Source organism: Synchiropus splendidus, chromosome 10 (assembly GCF_027744825.2).
Source record: "Synchiropus splendidus isolate RoL2022-P1 chromosome 10, RoL_Sspl_1.0, whole genome shotgun sequence".
In the NCBI taxonomy this organism is placed as follows: Eukaryota; Metazoa; Chordata; class Actinopteri; order Syngnathiformes; family Callionymidae; genus Synchiropus; species Synchiropus splendidus.
In genome coordinates, this window is record NC_071343.1 from 15646137 (window position 1) to 15669667 (window position 23531).

Here is a 23531-nt window from a genome sequence, read left to right on the forward strand (position 1 = left end):
TTAATAAGGATCTTTTCATACGGAGACGCGGAGTCTGCTGCTGGGATCCTGCTGGTTCTTCTTTTGTCTCAAGAACTACAGCGCCGTTCATTGTAGAATCACTCGCACGGCATCGATATCTGTCAGAGTCCGTCCGATATAAACCAGGCTACAAGCTCAAACACTTTGCGTTTGTGTTGTCCTCACAGCAGCGTCGCAGTTCTGTTCTTTAAAACTGTGTTGAAACAAGCTCCAACCAAAACTTGAAAACATTTAGATGCATCAGCTTCCTGTCGGCTTGTTTACATAGAATGACTTTTCTAATTATTCTGAATGTACCGCGCTAACGTCCTGGGAACTCAAACTATTGCCTCTTCCTTCCAAGTGTCTCTTCTGAAGAGTTTTTGACTTGTGATAACTGCCTCAACATAAGTCAGACACAACCTTCCAGAGTAAATAGACATTTCAGTCGCAAGCTGAAAGCTTTTCTCCAGATTAAAAGCATCAAATACGTCTTAAAGTTAATGCCTCTTGTCCTTTAAATTGCCCTTCATAATAAATAATTTACATGGAGACTTTCAGTCTTACTTAAGTCCAACTCAAGATCCTGTCCGAAGCGAACCATTTCTACTCGTCTTGAAACCCTGCTTCTCTCCATTTCGGCGCCGTTGGAGACAGCCGATCTCCAGCTCTTGAGCCAGAGTGCTGCAGGCCGCCGTGAAATCGCGTCACCTTAATCATTTAAATGAAGCAGTCAGAGGCTCAATAGGTGTGACGGTGACTCTGACTTAGAACGTGCCTCAAAAGACTCCTATATGAGCGGTCATAAAAAGATCATATGTCTCATAACTCTGGGAGACGCAGAAGCTTGCACTGCTAATATTCATGGACACCTTATAGTCCCTGTAAATTTGATTTAGCTCGAGCTAACTCACAGTTTGAACTGTAAATGTGAGAAAGTGTCTTTTCTCGACCTGAAAAAGGCATTCAGGCAGGATGGATTGCTGGGAGTGTGATCGGAGTCCGATTACTCCACCTCAGTTAAATATATTGCCCCTTTCTTCACATAACTATGACCAGTCTCAAATGGAATTGATGGTTCCATGCTTTAGTTTGCACAACCTCCACAGGTTTGGTGAATGAGGCGAGGTAGAATCGAGTTTTCAGGGAAGGATTGACAGAATCGGACTCAGTTCTTTGTCAACGTGGACTGTTTCTCATCAGCCCATGATCAGGGCCACTCGAGACACCTTCCGCAGACAGATCTCGCCACTTGGTTCTGGGTCTTGAAACAACCGGACATGCCTAGAAAACCATTAGCAGTGCTATACTGAGTCTCTCACGGATGACCAGCCTATGAGCTGACTGGAAAAGAAAAGCCTCAACCAATTCAGCACAAATCATTACAACTGATCTTTGTCCCCCCAAGCCTCTGTCTCCCACCCGCCTCCCTCAACCCCCCACAGTCCCTCTCTTTTTAATGTCCATTCTGCTGCCAACAACCCTGTGCAGTGCAATTTAAATAGCAAGTGAGCACCTATTTCCTGGGCCACAGAAGGAGGATGAAGTGGTAGAAAGTCCTTTTGGCCCTGGCAGGAGGGCAACTCCATCATGCAGCCCATTCATCTTCACGCTCAAAAGCTTTCTTTCTGTCCTTCTCATTGTAGTTAAGCACACGGTTGTCAACAAGTGGCACCCACAGACCTCCACGTGGGCCTGCTCAGCAGGATCGAGAGCGCTCCGGGCGCCACTGTCAGTTCCAGCTGGATGATTGTCGCCTAGACTGTTTATGCCGGTTGCTGGAGGCCATGGGACCCGCACAGGGGACCGAAGACTTAAGGACATCCGAGAGTTGGTTTGATTTCGCCAGTGCCGAGGCAGAGCCCCAAGGGGAAACCCGGTAACAGAGACTGTCTTGCATTGTTACGGCATGACAGGGTCCAAATCCTCCAGAGCAGCTCAATCGTAGCAGGCCGAGACCAAGCTGGAGACAATGAATACATAAATGAATTCATGGTAACCTGACATAATGTTGAATCCATTAAAACATGTACTAGTCAGACTGGTCTTTTAGAGGAAAACCGTTCATTTTATTTTATGTTTTCACTTTTCCTTCGTGGCTATACCCCCTGCAGTTTGAATAATATCAAGTCCAAAGCATCTGCTTGAAGAATCTCAAGTCTCAGAACGGCTTGCAGCAATATATTTTTGGTTTAATTATTTTTCAAGAAACAAGAGCAGTGGAGGAAAATAAGAATCAGAGACTCAGAAGGGGAGCTGTGAGATAGAGAGCTTTGCCTCAGCATGTATGAGTCTCGTGGCTTATTGAGACTTGATAAGGCGCTTTGATCTGAGCTTAGAGGAGACATTGAGAACGTTCGCCAGGTCTTAACTCTCATTGATCTTCCTTTGGGCCGCTGGCACAGGTTACAGGTCCATCGCGGTGGAAGTTGATGCGGAGAGAGGCTGATCTTTGCTAAATGCCAAATGTGATTATTTACAACCAGATGGATGCGCAACCACAAGGGCACCGTTTCGTCTGCCTGTCACAGTGGGAGGGACAAAGTCACCTCGCACTTCTGTGATCAATTCTTCCCCTCAGAACTTGTAAATGTTTTCAAACTGTCCTGTCAGTGAATGCTCCGACTCCAGACGAAAGAGTGAATGCATATGAGGTCTCATTACAGGCTGTTAGGATCACATACAGGTTTCATAATTCTACCCTCAGGCTCGAAAGGCGTCCTATGAAATTATAAATTTGTTGAATAAAAAAAGAGGCAGCTTGTCAAGACAGTCAGTCGATCTGATTTTGTTGAACGGTAACAAGCCTACGAGGGCTCAATCACTCCCACTCACGCACACGCTCACCAACAGTTCATTGCCCGGCCAGAAGTGCTTCCCACATGAGCAATTCTCCACGTCCAATACACGTTACCGTGTCTTATGTGCATGTTTACAGTATGAAACAATTGTGCTTCTCCAAACGTCTGCCAGACCTTTTTTTTCACCCATCATCTCGAGTTACAGTGGACTCGTCGAACAATTTGTCAGAGCTTTGCAATAATGAGTCGGCAGTTCTCAGAAAAATTCGAGAGCAAATGCTGCGTTTGTTCTCCTCTAGGACCAGCACACACTGACCTGCTATTGCAGCCAGATTTGTTGGGGGTCCCGGAGGAACTTCTGCAAATACTTTCGGACAATTAAAGGTCAACATTTAAACTTGCACGAGTAGGACTATGGAACTCAACTGGAAAAAAAGGATTTTAATTTTAGATGCCTGACTGTTTCGGTCTCCAATTGCAGGATGTTTTCAAACCTTTGGAGATATAATCTCTGCATCACTGTCCGATCTGCACCCGCTAGCACAGAAAGATTGAGCCGCCACATCATTCGTATATTGCCTCCAAACAGATGTGTTGCCAATGCCGCTTGTACAAGCATCGCTTTCCCTCGTGTAACATATCCAAGTGATGACATCGCTCACAATGTGCCACTCTAATGATGCCATTGAGATAATGGCTCAAAGAATTCTTGTAGCCAATGCTTGAAAGCAAAGATACCTTCCAGCAGTGACATCACTCATGTCTACCCTCCGAGCTACAGTGCCAATAATGAATGTCTCTTTGTATTGTCTCTAAGCAACAAAGTCCTTGCATACCAACGTCGGTTGCGTATTGCCTCGAAGCCAAGGTGTCGCAAACAACTTATCCAAGCATAACGCCTCCAACGAAGCGCTCACATTAAGCCTTAGCTCTGCCCCACTTCTATGCTTTTCCGCTAATGTTTCTGACTTGAGTAGAGCAGTGATGATTTCATGTCAGTGCTATGTTTGATAGAGTTCTCCGGAGCGCTTTAGCCACATAGGGTCCCTGTATGTTTGGATTTTGTACCACTACGCTGAGATTGTCTCAGACTTGCGACATGCTGTTCCACTCTCCAATCGGCAACTGTCTTGCACCCCTCCAGCACCATCTTGGCGACTGAGTGGTGGTGATCCCTCTCTGCGATTGACCCCTATTCTGAGAACAAATCCTGGGGAGGCATCTCCATGCTGGAGTCCGATTAGGGCCATCATATTTGAAGTTTTTAAACAGCGAATGAACTTTATCTTTACACCTGTGATGAGTTTCAGAGTATTCTGGATTCTGTGCGTTGTGGTGAATTAAAACTTTGAGCTTGACTGAGCAACTACAAATGAGAATGCTTGTGGACACAATAGGACCAAGGACCAGTGAAGAGAAAAGCCAAATACAGTGGTACCTCGCGATTTGATTGAAATCTGAATGGATTTTTCCCATTACAATGAATGGAAAAAGAAATAATGCGTTCCAAGCCTTAAAATAGTCTTTTGTAGGAGTGAATGTAGAGTGTCTGCTGCAGGTGGCTGTTCGTCTATGTGTGTGGCCGCTGCATGTGGGAGGGGTTGCTGAGTGAGTGACGTCTCTCCAGAAGTGAAGAGGTGCCTGGTGCGTGTCCAGCTCTGAATGTGCGCTTCTGTGCAGTTTGGCTGTGACAAAGTCATAAACCAAGTAACGCTCTGTCCCAGACTCGCCTCATCCCTGTCCCAGCTCCAGCCCACAACAGGACATCAAACCCTGGAGAGCATGCTCGAGAGCGAGCACCTCCCCTATGACACTCTGCCACGGTCCAGTGTGGAGACAGGAACAGTCAGTAAATGTAGCTAACGGGACACGTCTGCATACAGAGGCTGCGTTATATACAATAACAAAGCGCGTCGTGGGTCAGCTGATCAGTCCGCGCATGTTATGTTTTTTCCAGCTTATTTAGGGGGCGTCCGAAGCAAAAAAATCTAGAAATTTTGGTTCGAACTCCGATTTTGTTGGAAGTCCGAGATGTTCGAAAACCGAGGTACCACTGTACTGAAGCAAATGACATCTGGAGTTTTGGCGACTTGTGTTCCACTTCTGTCAGATACACTATCTTCCCACATCAACGCAGAACACATCCCATGAGTATTGAGAGGTTTCCATGTCCCTTGAGTTGAAGTCCCTAGTTGGCCTTCGCCTGCTGCTCATACTAGCATTACATGAGCTGTCGCTAGAGGAGTTTGAAATTACATAAGCACCGGAAAACTCCCCATGGGCCACCATCAAAGTCCTGGGCAGATGTTCACCCTGCTCAGCACATACATCATGAAAACACTACCTGTACAGAGATGCTTCTTTACATGTATTAAAAGCTGATCCGCTCTCTCAAGATTAACTATGAAATAATTGGTTGGGCTGAACACGCGTTCCTTTCTCTTCTAAAACGACTTTCTTCCTCTTCAGATAATTGAGCAACACCAATGAACCAATCCATCACACCAAACTACTCAACACTGACTGAGACCCCGTCAATTATTCATGAGTGTTCATAATAATGAATCCAACCCCATGATTCATGGTTTTATTTTCTTTTAAGTCACACTGCTGTTGGGCGTCTAATGACTATCAGGAATAAGCTCCGGAAATCTAGTATCCATTTACAGTTTGAGGATAATTCAGCCTTCTGTTGCAAACAATCTCTTGTTAATGTCCTCTACATGGCTTAATTGCATTTCTGTCTCACTGATCCTCCAACTGCCTCATGAATTAAGCAGCGGGCTGTTGCACTTTGACGCATTTATTTTAGCTTTCAAGCTGCTCGGAAGTATGCAAGAACAGAATGGTGCGTCGCCTCTTACGTGACTGTGTGACTGTCACAGTCGCTCGGGATGATATTTGTGTGGGCAGCAAGCCTGAAGGTGAACATGTGTTGCACGTTGGAAACATTTAAGGTGGCGCTCTGACGGCTCTGCTTCTTTATGATATGTGTCAAAACATCACAGCAACTGCGCTGTGATTATGCGCGGGCGAACCTGAATTCTGTTGGCTATTTGCATGGCAAAACAACATGCAGTGTGATGCATTTAAACTAACTGACTAACATAATAAGATGCAAAAGTATGAGTTAACTACGACTTAAACATTTCCAGAATCACTTGTTTCATCACTCACATGTTCTTAATACAAAATTTAATGAAATAAAGCTGAGCGCACTCAGTACTTCCACGAAACACACTATAAATAACAGCCATATAATTGGCAGTTTTAGATATATAATTCATATAATTGTGAGTCATCGTGCGCTTCTACGCAATATAAATGTCTCTGGACGACCGTCCAATTCACAAATCCATTCACTGACAGGAACATTTGTTTGTCGTCGATAGTTTGGATGTCTTTTGTTGCCAAAGATAACTCAACAGTCCTTTCCTTGTCCCCTCATGACACCCTCCGTCTCCCATTTGGCTGGCAGAGCTTGACCTGCCACCGTTGGGTAGCCTGGAAATGACAAGCCGACCCTGAAATGCCAAGGGTGTCAGTGTGTCCTGTCAGGCTGGATTAGCTTGCTCCTCGCAGCTTCTGTGGGCTTGTTAGCCTGCATATGCTTGTTTGTGTCTGCTTTGAGAGGAAGAGAAGATGACTGTTTATTTCCTCTACAGACAACGCAAATCCAAGCTTTTTCTGCAGACAATCCCACCTTGTTCAATTCACAAACAATGGGCAGTCAATTCCTGCCCTGCACCACTGTTTTTTCGTGGATTTTCTGGAGCATTTGTTTGGAACCTTATGATGACAGTTAAATATTCTGTGGCTTCTGAGGATTCTGGGACTGAAATGAAGAGTCTGAGGGAGATGTGTAGTAACATGGAAACGATAAACAACCAGTTGTGTGGGGGGAGGGTTCTGGAACCTCCCTGATAGACAAAGGAGTTTATCTTCCTGTTATGCAATGTTAAGAAACCCAGAACAAACCCAGGTGTCTCCCACAGGCGTGTGACTTCTCTGTCCAAAATATAGTTTGGAATGTTGTGCTTTCAGTTTTCTGAAGCCTCTGTGTAACAATTTCTGTCGGAATTTTTGAAGCACTGAGCTCCTTGTTGACTAACGGATTTTTTAAAAAATATATTGAAGCATTAAACCTCGTGTTTAATGGATTATTGGTCTCTCCATAAAGCCTTGGAGATTTTGTTATGAATCATTTCCAGCAGAACACGAACGCTTCCTGGACCTCAGTCATAAACTTGTCCCGCAGTCTTGTTGCTGGCAAAGGCCAACATTCCACCTTGCCTTGTAAATAGCCAATGACCCATTGGAAACCTATAATTCTAATTTAGGGATGTGCGGCATGTGACAAGGGCGGCAGTGCACCGGGAGATAAAAAGCTCTCCGAGGACCCATTACTTTCTCCGACTATGCTTTTAATCAATTGTGTAATGTTTATCCTTCAGAGAGAGCCATTTATAATTAAAGCTGGCTCTGGTTATTAGAGCTCACAAGGCCCTGGGTGGTACTTTCTTAAACAGGTGCGATGTCACGCTCCAGAGGTCCGGCGATCAAATGAAGGCAGCGAGGTATGCCTCAGAAGTGTCATCGGTGGAGGCACTTACCGTTTTTACAGATGGGGCAGCATTGCTCTGGCTCGTACACAGGGTTGACGCACTCTGGCACGGCACAGTCTGACACCACGCAGTGCACCTCGCTATTTGGTTCACATCTGCACCATTCGCAGGGCGACGGCTGCGGACAGAGAGGAGAGAGACACAGCCACCGTGAGATCTCCCCGGAAGCACCCGACTTTGTTCGAGCAAAATAAAGGCAAAAGTGAAAGTGCCCTACAGAGGAGAATAGCTGCCCATGCAGTTTAGTGGCGTTTATCTCAGCTGCTTTGGAAGATGTAAATCAGAGCCCTCTGGGCGGCGGCCTCTATCTTCCCGGAAAATTACTGTAAGGCAATTACATAGTGCATAAATACAGACTGCGCGCGAAAGGTCACGTATTATTTTGCTCATCGGTGAGTTTATTAAGTGTCTGCGCAGTTAGCCCGCACTTTCAATGACTGCACTCCAGTTGGTTTCTACGTTTGGTTTGCTTTTAGGCGGTTTTGCTTGAGCCTACTTCAATTTCAGGACTACGCTGCAAGCATTCGAAATCATTGAATATTTGTCAACAGGATTATTCGATACAAAGGGTGGTGTTTCTTTGACAGTTATTCAGGTGAATGCTTTAGTACAGTAGATTAGGAAAACTAAACATGTGTTTCTGATTCCGTGCTATTTCATTTCCCCATCATATTTCCAAATTCAATCCAGCTCATTTGTGTGTGGGAGGAGCCGATAATCCATAGACTGAAGAATCTATTTCTATTTGCTCAAAAACACCCTCAAAGAAAGGAAGTAGAAAAACCATAGGTGACAGTACATTAGAAGAGACTGTCTTAAATCCATTTTTGCGTCAGTACTTTGTCTTGTTCATTGAGTGTCAGTCGTCCACCTATTCTGCCCTGTCAATATTTACATTAGTGCTGTTGGAAGCACGAACGTGTAACAGAAGAGTAAAGCTATTGTAACGCTTGTTTCCATATTCACATAGTCCGTGAGAGTCGAGCCCGACACAGTGACTGTTTGGTTTCGGCTGCACCTGAACTGGAACAGACAAGAGTGGGTTCATCTCTAAACAGATTCTATTATTATTATTATTATTATTATGCATTTATTTGTCATTATTCAAGGGCCTTGCTCTTCTCCGGTACGTTATTTAGTCTTGGGCTTTTTTTCTTCTATCTGTGTTGAGGAAATCTTCTTCCCGCCTTCTAAAAATACATACTGCTTTGATGTCATTTGCTCTGTGAGGAACAAATCCTTTCAGTTTTTAATTTGGATGGATTGTCTGTGTTGTATCACTTTTTCAGAAATAAAAGTCTTTTTTTGTGTATTTTTCATCTTGTTAAAGAGCCAGCCTCCATCTGTCTGGTGTCTGGCAGTTTCCTCAGCCTGTTAAACTTCCTTATGGTTACGGCTTCGCAAGATGTCTGAACAATGTGCTCTGAACTGTGGAAGCATCGACTCCGAAGGTGTCACACTCCACCACAGGTGAGGACCAAGTGTAAGTGACACACAAATGCTATTGCAGTGCATTGTGGGGCGGATCGCACGGTGGCAGCTTGTTTACCATTTACTCCAGAGTCCCGGAAGTGACATGCATGTGTTTATTTTTTTGGATGTGGCATGCATGACTTATCCCGTAGCTGCCTCTCTGGCAAAGCATTTTGTACGCATCCACCTGTAACCACAATGTCTCCCATGGCTTCGTAACTGTTCGCCAACGTTGCTGGTCACTGTCTGCAAGTCTGTGCGCTTTTAACACTATGATCAAGTGTCTTCTACTCAAAATAATAGGTATTACGCATCTCTACTAGCAGACAGTGAATGACAAACAGTTCCAAAGCCATGGGAGACACTGTGGTTACAGGAGGACGTAAACAAAATGCGAGGTTCTTATGCATGCGCTGACATTTACTATTGCATCTCGAGATAATCTTTATCTCGAGATAACTGTTGTCTCGAGATACAAATTATCACACGCTAAAAAATATTTTGAGATAACTGTTGTCGCGAGATATGAATTATCACACGCTAAAAATGATTTTGAGATAACTGTTATCTCGAGATACGAATTATCACACGCTAAAAATTATTTTGAGATAACTGTTATCGCGAGATACGAATTATCACACGCTGAAAATTATTTTGAGATAACTGTTATCTCGAGATACGAATTATCACACGCTAAAAATGATTTTGAGATAACTGTTATCGCGAGATATGAATTATCACACGCTGAAAATTATTTTGAGATAACTGTTATCGCGAGATACGAATTATCACACGCTGAAAATTATTTTGAGATAACTGTTATCGCGAGATACGAATTATCACACGCTGAAAATTATTTTGAGATAACTGTTATCTCGAGATACGAATTATCACACGCTAAAAATGATTTTGAGATAACTGTTATCGCGAGATATGAATTATCACACGCTGAAAATTATTTTGAGATAACTGTTATCTCGAGATATGAATTATCACACGCTAAAAATGATTTTGAGATAACTGTTATCGCGAGATATGAATTATCACAAGCTGAAAATTATTTTGAGATAACCGTTATCTCGGGATAAAACAATTTAAAAAAATGCTTTTTAAGTCATGCATGTCACGTCCAGGGCTCCGTAATTTACAGTATAATAGACATGAACTTTTGATGCAGGCTGGATATGGACGTGCCTGATCGGAAAGATTTCAACAATGTTTTTTCTCCAGTGGACAAATATCACACTCACAGAGTAGCTTTGCATCCAATTTTTTTTTTTTTTGTTTATGGTCGCCTTAGACAAGAAAAAAGAGTCTCATCCAAAGCATTAGAAGCAGCTTATATAATAAAAACAAAACTGACTCGCATGCGATCTCAGCTCGATGTTTATGATAATTTAGCAGGTAAATCAGTGTAGTGTTGGAACCACATGTCACGCTCCCATCTCAGAACTTATGTGGCAAACTGTGTTCTGTCAGCTTGAATTTGGAGCTAAATTGTACATATGAGAGATGTGTGAGAACAAGAGAGGTGCCCTGACATGTACTAGCTACTGCATATTGGCTCAGCTGACAAAAGTGCCAAAGAGAACATCCAACATTCTGGGTCACTGGGGTCAACCAGTCCCTAAAATGTCTGCTTGCGCCCGTGCCTCTATGTGGCATGTGCGTCACGTCATACCCACTCGCATCTTGGGATGAAGCCAAACGCTCACATTTGCCCACAGATATTGCCACCAAGGGTTGTGACGTGAACGATTCTGAATCGACTTATAAATGTCCAACTCCCAATGATTTAAATATATAATAGGCAGAAATCAAAATTGGATCTCCAAACGCTACACGGGGGGGGGACAAAAACAAAGACAACTGACCCGTCTCTCTCAACGTGATAACTACCAGTCTACTTTCCGACTCTGTTTAACATACTGTATTGCCAGTTACAGTTTTAATTCGCAAATGTCGGCAAATAATGAATCAATTCAATAAGTCTGAGAATCCTGGAGGACCTGTTTGACAGTGAAGCTCTCCAGGACACCCAGGCACTGCTACAGGTGCAACATCCTGCAGCGTCCCTCTTGACAAAACAAAGCTAACCCACTAAACCATTGTAGTGGGGTCTTTAGTAATGGCAAATACGTGTCCCTCTCCCTCCCAGCCAAAAACACACTTCATCTTTTAAGACTGTTATTAACCATGGTTAGAATGTCACTCCATGAAGTCCCTCAGCAGCAGTGTGACGTTGGTCATATATCCCATGAGCCTTTGCAGGTTACATGAACAAGCTTCCGTGACGTCAGGAATCATGCGAAACTTGTAGGCAGAAGGAATTTTCACATTTTTATAACTGAATTCGGCAGAAATTTGTGACGGGAATCTTGCTAACACTCATAAATCACCCATGAAACATATAAGGACATATTCAGACCATACTTGCAGAAGCACCATCAGTCTGTGCAGTGAACAAAGCCTCAGACATTTGGAAGATTAACAAACATTCAGGCTGCGAGGAAATGTCATCTGTGCTGCGGGAACGTGGGGAATGAGGGTCAGGAGTGGATGGTCAGGGTTGTGTCTGTCATGTACAATCAGTATCCATCACAAAGAGGCTTGTCTTCGGCCATATTCATTCATATTCATGATTCTCCATGTGGATAATAGGATTATATGATTTGCACTGAGGATCATGGTTAAATCTGCGCAGCTCATAAAATCTGAGGTCTGTCTTGTTTAACCGAGGATTCCTTAAGGTTACAGCGTGTAAAACAGCCCTCATCCACTTTTGGGCTGGCACACATGCCATGTCGTGATAAAACGTTGGACTCATTTGGGAATGGAAGCGGTTGTTTATCTTGATGGACCGCGCAAGGGGAATATTCAAATCGTGTCACGTTTGAGGAACTATCCTTCCAGATGGCGAGGTTTGTGCTCTCCATGCCTGACAGCTTTCAACTGCAAAATAGTTGAAACAGAAACATAAATAATTTGGTAGTGAGACACATATGGATATGAGTCATAATAGATAATCCGGGAATCAACAGATCTTTGCTTCGACTGCATCAACACTGTGGTAACAGCATCAATGCCCAAGTAACAGTAACAGTAGTAACAGCAAAAATGAAAATGAAAAAAGTGGTGAACTACATGGTAAACTGCACTTGACAACATGACTTTCCAAGTTACACCCACTGGATTGTGGATCCTCTTTACATGACACTTGACTACTATTTGATCAATCGCACAACTCGTACAGGGGTCAGTAACAAATGGTGAACACACATATAACATTCTTTCTTCACACTGAGCCAGACACTCGGTTTTATCATTGCCTTGAGCATAAAGTAAGAATGCTGTTGCACTGACCCCAGTGATATTGACAGTTACCAGTTATTTACTTGTTTCTGTATGTCAGTTTTCATTTAGACACAAACCTTCAAAAACAAACAGTATAATTTGAGATTCACTGCTTTAACATTGAATTTTCAAATGTATGTTTTAACCATGGGTTTGTTTTTTTAAAGACATTTCAGAAGGTTTTGTTATTAATTAAGTTGAGTATGTTCATAAGCCGAACCGTCAAAGAGGAAGTGCCCAAGTCATGAGCGAGTTGAAACCTAAATTTCACATCCATTTATTCTGCTTTATCATGGATGATGACAACACAATACACATGCGTGACGAATTGTTGCACTGAGAAATGTGCACTGCTTATACGCCACAAAGAGGTTATTTTTTTTGCAGATTTCATTATTTTTTATGAATTCCAGTTGTTCATTAATACGACTTAAAACAGTGACTGGCGATGTATTTTGTTACACAGGGTCCGGTTGTGGAGCCTCAGAAATACCGTCAACAATTGGATCTCATAGTCAGCCATGTTTGTTTTCGTCCGAACCGTACAGTGCGCTGCGCCACTGAGTTCCGCTTTTAAGTTCTGCTTATTATACATCTACATCATCAGGATTTGGACATTTTTGAATCGATTCAGAATCGTTCAAGTCCGAGTCGCGACGCACTTGCCACACAAGTCGCAGGTACTGGTTGAAACAGTTGCGATTTCAACTGGTGGAACGTTGTGTGTCCATTTCAAAAACATGTTGAGTTTCAATGAACTGTTCAGTGGGTCGTGACTGGGACACGTGTAGCTGATACAAACCACAGCAAAACTCAGTCTGTGGTGGTGTTTTCTGAATTCCTGCTAAGACACTGTGCTGGGCAAACCCCTCCTTTCTTGCATCATCATCTTAAAAGGAGAGTATTATGCACATGAATAATCTCCCTCGACGATGATGATGATGTTTATCACTCTGGCATTTCAACATCATTCATTTTTAAAGGTTATCCAGTAAACAGTGTAATTGGAAAGTGGGGGATGATTTAGGGCACACGATATCGTAAGTAGACACTATGACTTGAACCAAGCGCTGAGTGTGTGCAAGCTGGAGCTGGTTCTGTTTAAAAGTGAGCTTTGTTTGGCGCAAAGTTGAGATGAGGAAGGGAAAACAAATAAATAGTGAAGTAATGTGGCCCGAGAGGAGGATGGTGTGAGAACAACAGAGCCAGAGGGTCACACCTGATGCCACAAAAATGTGTCGACAGCAGCAGGAACCACTTGAGTCAAGTGTTTTTTTTTTGTTTACTGATGCTGAGGATGCTAACGTAAATAACTGCATTCTGCGGAAGTCGTACAATGATTTGTGAGGACAGCACGATGCTCAGTCATCTAATGTAGTGGATGTTTTCTTCAGTATCAGCAGCTGGTGTGAGTCGGCATCACACGTCGACATCGACATCTCAAACTGCCGTCATGGCTGGCTGGTTACCACGTTTCACTGCCCAGGCCTGCTGAGGTCAAAGCTGGCTTCCTAATGAGCATTGGTGAGTCACAGCAGGTCAAACATGAGCAGCGCTTCCTTCTTTTTAAACCTACTTTTAATAGTGACCTGCCTGAAGACTGCCATTCGCAGAGCAGTGGGCCACTGTATTTTGGGGGGTGTGGCCTCGCTGTGGTTAGCAGCATTCCAACTTTCACGAGTTTCATTGGCTTCTTTTTTGTCTACAGTTGTCGACCATTTACTGAAACTGAGTTCAGCTAATGCTTCCCCCCAGCTGACTCCAGAAGCGGTGCAAAGGCAACGCGGATGTTTTTCAAAAAGAATAAACTGACAGTCGTCATTACCTCTAAAAAGACATTGAGTCTTTCAGTCTGCAAAGTTCTGTGGGATTTACATATCTTGCATGCTTTGCTTCCCTGTTCTGGTGGAAACTGAAAACTTCTTGTTCCCTCTGCCACTGCAGAAGTTCGGGTTTATTCTGTACTTCACTGTACGCGTGTGTAAGCGCTGTATGTATCTCACTACAGAGCAACACAATTGTCTTTTGATGGCCGTAACAAATATTCCTCTGAGGCAGGGGTTCTTGACCTTTTTGATCTCGGCGCCCACCTTTCCCAGAAGAAATGGTCCCAGGGCCCTTTTAAGTAATAAGAACTGATTCATTACTCTTAATTTCATTTGTAATGAACAACCATATTTAATCTACTTACTCATAAACAAACCAATGACATGAAACCATGTGGTCATTGCAAAGATATTTGTCATACAAAAGTCCATCCAGCAGCAGAACCAGGTGCAAGTCATGTCCATCAAATTTAATAAAGAAAAAATGAAAAAAAAAATACACTTGATGCAAACTGTTGAGAAAATTGGAAAAAAAAAAAAGTAATAAAATTCGGAATTAAATAAATATAATAAAACCAGGTCTAAACATCACAAAAATAATATATTCTCCAAAGAAGATGTCAGTAAAGTGTGAATGAAAGTATCACCATAAAATGTTTTCTAATTAATTTTCAGAACTGCTTCACTGTTGGGGGGGCACCAGCCGTTTCTTTATCATTTTTTCTTTTCAAGAACATCTCCATAGTTGTTAACTGTCACAGATTTGCAGCTGTCAAGTCAATTCAGTGACACACTACTGTCGCCATACGTTGCTAATGTATTAAAACTGAGCGTCTCGCAGCCCTCAAGGCACAAAAGTGTAAAACGAAACAACTTTTAGCACGACCCAGCCATGGCCCCTGGCCCTATGGTTAAGAATGGCTGCTCTAAATTGACTTAAAATTCATGATGTACTTTCAAAACTATGATGTCAACTATACTTCTGTTCCTCCTGCTTCAGTCTTAGAAGTGGACTGGTGCGTTGGCTGTGACTGTTATGAGTGACAAAGAGACACTGCAGGACCCGATCACGTCCTCAATCTGACACACTTCTCCTTAAACAGCCCAATTGGTTCAAGTGACAGCGAAGAAAATTGCTGTGTGAATTCCTACAAGGTCGCCCTCCAGAATCCGGTGTCCGAATGAGCCAATCGACGGACATCATGAGCCGCAATGACATTCGTGTAGTTTCCCAGTCTTGACAGGTCCACTCAGAACGGCGTTTGACCCTTGTGTTCTTGCCCAAAACATTGGTGGTTGAGCAGGAACAGACAAGCTGACCTTCCTTCCCTTCTGTCTGCGTCCTATTTCGCTGGATTGACATCACCACCTCACATATTACAACAATGTACATGTGACTGTACTATGGGAGGGGTCATCTGTTGTTGACATACACATGCTTTTTTGCCAAGTGACTTGCATCTTCGTGATATCACATAGCTACTTTTATTTACTAACAAAGAAGGACAAGATTCACACGATCAGACAAATAAAGTTAATCCTTTTTGGACATCAAAAGCCCAAGACAATATTCTTCAGGCGCCTCCCCGGCGCTTTAGGAGCATCGGGATTTGGACTCTCGTGAGCGTAACCCTAAGCGTGAATCGCAAAATCAACGCTCTTGTACTGTCAAGGCAGACTCAGCATTTTTAAGGAAGGCTTTTAAGGAGGACCTTCAGGGATGACCTTTCTCTGACCCATTCTCTTCGTCACACAACAACTTCAAATTCATGTTCACTGACCGTGTGTCACAGGTTCTTTTAAAGCAGTGATTCGACTAGTCTATAGTGCAGTTTATATCTTGTTTTGGGTCACAGCTTGTCATCGGTGGACAATACTGGATCACAAATACACCTCAGTTCAGAACCATACCGCCAAGCAACTATGGTCAAATTTCACCTTCACCATTCTGATATGCAGCGGCTCTGCACGGTGAGGTGACCATCATGGTGGTGCACATCTCAGATGTTGTTCTAGTGTTCTTCTAGTCACTGTGCTTTTTTTATGATCAAGTTATCACCCTCACTGAAAACCAGACTCATGACAACAAAGGTCACTCAGCCAACTGTCAGACATGGAGTGGACCCTTGTCTGTGAAGACGGCAGGTAACTTTCAGAAGCTTGGAGTAGAGCCAATGTGTCTACTGCGCATTGCGCCGCTAAGACCCATATATGCTCAACGTTACATACGGATCCGGACATGGACAGAGCCTCCTGTCTTTGTTTTGTGTCTATTTTGTCCGTACTTCCGCACGTTTCCACAAAGCTTTCAGACGTGTTGCTGTTACTACCCGATACGTTGTTCTAATGAGACGTGAAGAAGACATAACAATGGTGGAAATTCTCCGTCCTCCAGTGGCAATATATTTGGCAGCATCATTGCCCTGCGCCTCCTACAACGCTGTCTCCGTTTTTGTCTTTAGTGCAAAAGGTATGTCATTGATACTTCCTCCACAGTCACCATGTTTGTTTTGGAGTTGTCAGCGTCATAAACTTTTGAGTCTGGGCTGCTCCCCCTGGTGGATATGATGGTGAAGAGCAATATCATCGTAAAGAGGGCATGGAAGTATGTGACCAGTAACATCATTTGAAACGGACGGGTACAGTTTAGCTCATAAAGGGAGCATAAATGGCTTCATAGATTGACATGAAATAAAATTCATGGGTACATGCAGTCATAGATGCAACTGACTCTTCCTCTGTATCGGACGAGACCAATTGAGATTTGACATCCAAATCCTGACAACACAATGTCTTGGTCTGTGATCGAAATGATGTTGGATAAACACCTGACCCATCCCATGCAGTGGTGCACCTACTGAGGTTGAGAGTGGTGTAACTCCATTGCCAAAAAGTACAGTAAAGTAAGTAAAATCCGCTCCCAACACATCACATTAAAAATGACTGTGCTTGATGTCAGTAAGTACAAGGAAATGAGCGCAGACTGAATCGCTGGGTTGCTGATGTGGGAGTCAAACTCGCATTAAATCCCCGAAATGACAGACTGACATCACAGGGCAGGCGGCTGCTTTGTGTTAAATGACTGTCAATTTCCACTTCCATGAAGCTGAAGGCATTCAATATTTACTGTGGACTGAACGGCTGCTGCAAGACGGATTTGTTGTGTTGCGATAGAAGGAAATGAATGAAACACCGCGGCTGAATTGTTTCCCCGCAGCAGACTTCAAAAGGTCTTCACTTTTTACATCCATCCTCTAATTATTTCCACTTGTTTTTTTCCTCCCATTTCTGTGACCTGCTGCAACAGTGAAAGGCAAACATTTTGCAGTTTACCAATACCCCCTGAAAGAAGCTCCAATTAGGCCCACACTGACCAGTGCAGCCACGTTTCATAGTGGGCGTCCGGATGAAAAAAAGTGACAGCCTTTGATTTTTTTCTTCTGTTTTCTGTGAGCACTGCAGGTTTTCTGTGGCTTTCATGCCCTCAGTGTACTGGCCAAACCTTCACAGTGGAGGGAGCCATGATGGTAAATTGCCTGGTCTTAAATGGGAGGAGAGGCTAATACTGGAACCCTTTAATGCTCCTCCTCTCTCATTTTCAGAACAATTTCATACCTTCTTCCTGTGGATCTGGCAGGAACCTTCTTTCTCTTAGCGCTTCATTCAAGGTTAGCATGAGGCTGCGCTGCACTATTGATGAACTGAAACAAACAGCAGACTCTCTCAAGACACTGGATCAAAAACAGTGCGCTTGCATTCAAATGCAGACCTGAGCGTGATGCTATCTGGCATGCAGACTCACAACTCGCAGCAGATTAAGTCCATGGGCCGCAGACAGACAGATGCAACAATGCCTGTGTCGGCAACAGTCGTGCAAAGCACTTTACAGTCATCCATTATGCTACCAATTGATAGGTAACTACCTTTTATGTCGAGGCCCTCCACCTGCTGTTAGCTGCTTTATTGGCCAATTGGGAGCTGGTTTTAACATGCTTATGTCTGCTTGAGACAGTAGAGTAGGGTTGTGAATATTTTACTCTCATGATTCGATTTAAGTACAATTTTTTGGGACACCGTTTGATTTAGAATTGATTCAAAATTATTGATTATTTTTGATCATGATCTGCTCCAATCAACAGACATTAAAGTTTCTTTTTTTCACATTTCCAGTGGTACTTCGGTTTTCGAACGTCCCAGAATTCGAACGAACCGGAGTTCGAACAAAAATTTCGCGATTTTTTTGCTTCGGATTTCGAACGAAAATCCAGAACTCGAACGCCCCCGAAAAAAGCCGGAAAAAACGCACTTTGTTATTGTGTATAACGCAGCCTCTGCATGCAGACGTGTTCCGTTAGCTACATTTACTGGCTGTTTTTTCTTCATATTGAGGTGTAAAATCTTTCCTGTCTCCACACTGGACCGTGGGAGAGTGTCACAGGGGAGGTGCTCGCTCTCGAGCGCTCACTCCAGGGTTTGATGTCCTGTTGTGGGCAGGAGCTGGGACAGGGATGAGGCGAGTCTGGGACAGAGCGTTACTTGGCTCATGACTTTGTCACAGCCAAACTGCACAGAAGCGCACATTCAGAGCTGGACACGCACCGGGCACCTCTTCACTTCTGGAGAGACGTCACTCACTCGGCAACCCCTCCCACATGCAGCAGCCACACACATAGAGGAACAGCGCACCTGCAGCAGACACTCTACATTCACTCCTACAAAAGACTATTTTAAGGCTTGGAACGCATTATTTCTTTTTCCATTCAATCTAGTGGGAAAAATCCATTCAGATTTTGAACAGATCACTTCTGGAACGGCCGTCTGGAACGGATTGTGAAGGTTCCATTGTACTAAGTTTTAAACAGGTATCCATGCTTAAGATAAAGATTATTGCAAGTGCTAACATAAAAGCACTGTCACACACTGCTTGAGTAACTACATAAAAGTGGCTCTTTACTTTAACAAACATCAGTTAAACATGCTGCCTTTTATATTCTGATCAAAGTGCCTTTACTGGCGACCGTTCTTTTAGTGTCTTGGTAAAGCTGTAGCACAGCTGTCTCAGTGAAAAACTTACGGCTAGTGCTTTTTGGCTGAGGCGTTTCATTTTAGTTTCGCAATGCTTGGCCAATTTCTGTAATATGGCCGCCCAAAATGACGCTAAACGCTCGACTTCAGCGGAGACGCAGCTGGTAACCAGCGTCAAGATATGAAACACTAACGTGTTGAATATAGTACTGAACATGATATAAAACAAACTTTAACCGATCTGTCCGATCACTCCTTATTCTCAGAATTTTAAAAAGGCACATGTTCTAGTATTCTATCTCTCATCAGTCCCTCCAGGACTCTGCAGATATTTTCATTGATCGCTGCAGCCGAAGTTTTTTTTTTTTGAAATTGCCTTGAAAGTTCCGATCATTTATAGTTCTGGAACAACAGGTCGGGAAATAAGGACCTTTGCAAATTAGCTTGTAAAAAAACTACTGCCAGTTTTTAGCTGAAAAAAAGACTCCAGGCTGCAATGACTTAAAGAAACTGTGCTTCAAATCATGATAAAATCAGTAAATCCTTCTTGATGATGATGTTCTGTGAGTAGTTTCTGGGGTGACAGTTAAGACAGTGAATGAAAACAGTAACTGGTAGCATGTTTACACAGGGTCGGGATGTAGAGTCTCAGAAAGAGAGCGAGAGATCTCTGTCGTGGTCAGCCATGTTTGTTTACAAACAAAATTGCAGCGTCTCGCAGAACTCGCAGAGAATTGGTTGAAATGTTCTTCCCTCAAGAGACTGACTCATAGATCGTTTTTTTAGCTTTTGGGTCTGGTTTAAAATGTGGCTTTCTATCCTCCGTCTACCTCCTGACTTGCTTGCACAACTCAGTCGAAGCAGAGTCACTCAAACAGGACCATCTTTAGAGTTGATTTTTGCAGGTAAACACGGCAACAAAACATGACCTCCCCAGAGTAGGTGAAGGGTTTAGAAAGGTAACAACATGAAAAGACTGATCTGCCAGTTTAACGTTTAGTTAATGATGTAGTAAGTGGAATGACATCATTCTGGGAGGCAGCCATCTTTATGCTCTCAGCACCTCAAGCTCCATTTCATTTATTATAGTGGGCCGGAGAGATGGTCAGCAGACTGCACCAGATATTCTGTCTTTGCTGTGAATTGGTTTCATTGATTCCCGACTCCTCCTCAGATAATCTTCCCTGATACTCAGCCAGTGATAATCGTGTTCTGGACAAGTCATAGCAGAAAAATCATGGTGTCGGTGTGATGAAGAAAAAATGTGTGAGAAGCAGCAGCCTGACATGTGTGGAAGCTATTTTCACTCTGGAGAGTGCAGCAGCCACTCAACAGCAGGTTCACGTTTTCACAAAGTGCTACAGAGACTGTTGGATGAGGATCTACGATCATGTTTGGAAAGTAGTAAAGAAATTTGGCTGAATGATACTAGAATGGACAGAACAGATGCTCAGATGTTTCCATGATATATCCGTGAAGTAATTACAAACATTTACGTCTTTTAACATCATGATTTTAAGTGTGAAATTCAAGTGAGCTCAAAGGACCAACAGGTGGCAGTGCAGTACTTGCTCGCACAGCCCCATAAACCGTGGCCTACACTGCCGTGACCATGCAAAGTCGACAGGATCCAGATGGTGTTCCGCTAATATTTAAACATCTGCTCCTTATTCCGTTATTTACACTTCCTGAAGCTTTCATCTGGACGCACTCATAATTAAGCAGATTATTTCACTGACAAACTGCAGCATGGCGGACGTCATATTAGACTTAAGACGAGGCTCCTCTTTTGTTTTGCTTTTTAACAATATACGGGGCAATCCAATAGGATCCAAGCTAAACGTATCATTAATGTGGCTGAAGGGGGTTGCACAGGTGTGTTCACCTGTCTGATGGAGGCGGAGCTTGTGAGGAGGAGTGGGAGGAGCTGCGGTGCAGGTCAGGAAATGATTCGCACACGAACTCAAATAAACTCCTTGACAGATACCAAAATTCATCTGAGCGGAACTAATGAGAAAGCAAGAATGAGGGGGGAAAATGTGCTCCAGAAGGGGCACTATTCTCATGTGCATGTTCCTGACTGTAATGGTCAGTTTGTGTCTATTCTATTCCGAGATTCAACCTGCAACCTTTGAATTTGTATGTCAGTCTAGCAGTAAAGCTTCATGGCTCCGTGGCTACACCAGTGAGAACACACTGGATCCAACTGCCAGACATGTTTAGTGGATGCATTCATGTCGACATTGTCAAACATATATCATTAGATTGCGGGATGAATGTGGCTAATGTGTAGTGGGAAACGCGTTCCACAATCTAAGGATGACACGAATCTGGATTTTGTTTGACTAGTAGTTGTTCAATAAACAATGGTACTTGGGAATTTGAGGAAATAAATATATTATTTATGGTTTGCCAACTGAGGGAGTTTCTTTGCCAGTGCTAGTTTTCAAGTGTGTTTATATCATGTCATAGTCCCTTACCTTGAATTCCTCCAGAATTTTGTAGGTTTTCCCTCGATACTCGCAAAAGTTTTTCACTTCCTTGCACTCCGGGCAGCAGCCGTTATGCTCCACCTTGGTGCACTTGGGGTGCAGTTTGGGACACTCCGGTTGGTCGCACACGGGCCCGTCCTCCGTGCACTCACACGGGCAGTTGGAGTGTCCCGGGTAGAAACGCTCCCCGAGCTTGTAGACGAAGCCACTGTCGTCCACGCATCCTTTCCCCCGGTAGTCGTCAAACATCATGTTGTCACCTGCGGTCCGCTCCGCCTCGTCTCCGGCGTAATCCTCCGGGTTCGAGAGCGAGGCCGGACACACGCAACTCAGAGCGAGGAGCCAGACGCAGGCGGCCGGGAGGAGGGGCCCCATCCTTCGCCGCGACATCGATATCCACATTTCATAAAAACGCACGGGCTTCATCCTCAGACGAGCGTTATCCCCTGCGGATCCGTCCTCGGCGGCTCCGTTATCACCTTCATCTTCATCGTCACTTCTGGAAAGGACGCGGTAGAAACAGAGGAGATGGAATTATGACCAAAACGCATGATACAATGTTACGCGCGTCCGTGCGTAAAACTCACCACATCAAGGTGTAATATAAACAGTTTTTTATTTCCATATAAAGAGGTTGGTTCCGTCACCATTGCACCTACATGTTGGAGAACTTCACCACCGACACAACAGGTCGCTGGATTTGACCACGACGCTGTAATAGTCGGACCATTCCGGTGTCATCAGTCATGCAAGTCACATCGATCTGTATTTAATAGACATCGTTTCAAAAGCCAGAAACGACGATAGATGGTGTGTCTGGTGGAAAGGTGTGCGTGTGAAGATGAAGCGCAAACTCACCGCCTTGAAATCGCTGGTCAGTCCGGAACCAGGTGGCAAAAGAAGCAGCCGGACTTGAGCTGAATGCAATGAAAACTTGACTTTAATCCTCCCCTTTGGCTCGCGATGCTCGTGCTTTGGTGGTATTCCCCCTCTATGCAGTGAAAAAGAAGAACATATCCAGGCAAAAGTCGCTGTGCGTCATGGTTATCCTCGGGAAACTCACCTCTTCGACAGAATATCGCAGTTCGATGCAGGAAAGAAAAAGAAATCCCGAGTCAGGTTGATGGTCGCTGACAGTCTTGTTGCGCACACATCGGTGTTAAGATCCAAGGGTAGTAGAGAGCATCCAAAAAGGCTGATACAGAGGCGAGAAGCTCGAGGAGGCAGGTCTCGTGCTCGGTGCGAGCAGAGCGCTTGTACTTCCAGGACCTTGGAGAGCGACTGCGTTCTGCCGCGAGTGGAGTCCGTCTGTCACCCTCAGACACAACAGGGCTCACATCCCCGCGTCCATCTCCTGCCGCAAGAGTTGCAGCCTCTTCTAACAGCGGTCAGTTGTCAGAGTGGGTGGCTTCCCCGAGGTGGAGATCAGCAGGTTTCTGGCCATCCATCGCAATTTGGTCCACAAACGAGCCCCTCGCGTTGCTCTTATCGCGCCCGTTTGTCTTCACTCATGACCTGCAGCCCCCCCGAGTCACTCAAGAATTCGCAGGAACTCATTTGTATTCCGTGGTGCAAAGCAAACCAGAGTCAGACTTGTCAGCCCCCACAGCAGCAGCAGCAGCAGCAGCAGCAGCGGCGGCGGCGGCTTTGTTTTACTGATGGAAGCCAGTAGGGGCCAGTAGTCTTTTTTTCATTACTCGGTTTCCCCCAAATGTGGCATTCACAAGAGAATTCAGGCTCCACTGGACTTCAACGTGAATGTCAGGTGTGGTAAAACACCGAGATGCAGATACTCAACATACTTATATCGTCTAAGTACAGATATATTTTTGGACATTTTTTTGAAAAATATTAAGATATTTTAGATGGAAAAATAGAAAATGTAATCTTTTGTCCAATACCACTTTTCATTGAGATTATCTCCTTGGGTTAAGT

The 23531-nt window shown here is 44.0% G+C and overlaps 1 protein-coding gene across 2 annotated transcripts in view; it reads right to left on the reverse strand.

Moving 5' to 3' along the window:
• The window catches only part of vwc2l (von Willebrand factor C domain containing 2 like), a 28364-nt gene extending 5141 nt beyond the window's left edge, over positions 1-23223 (reverse strand). Inside the window, exons 1-4 of one of the 2 annotated variants that reach the window (XM_053878066.1) lie at positions 22660-23223; positions 22455-22587; positions 21585-22095; positions 7415-7544 (exon numbers count right to left, since the gene is read on the reverse strand). In XM_053878066.1, the coding sequence (XP_053734041.1) occupies positions 7415-7544; positions 21585-22022 (568 nt within the window). In that variant the 5' untranslated portion in view covers positions 22023-22095; positions 22455-22587; positions 22660-23223. Of the gene's footprint in view, positions 1-7414; positions 7545-21584; positions 22096-22454 lie in introns of both variants that reach the window. The other variant, XM_053878065.1, reaches the window with a different exon arrangement.
• Positions 23224-23531: the final 308 nt, after the last annotated feature.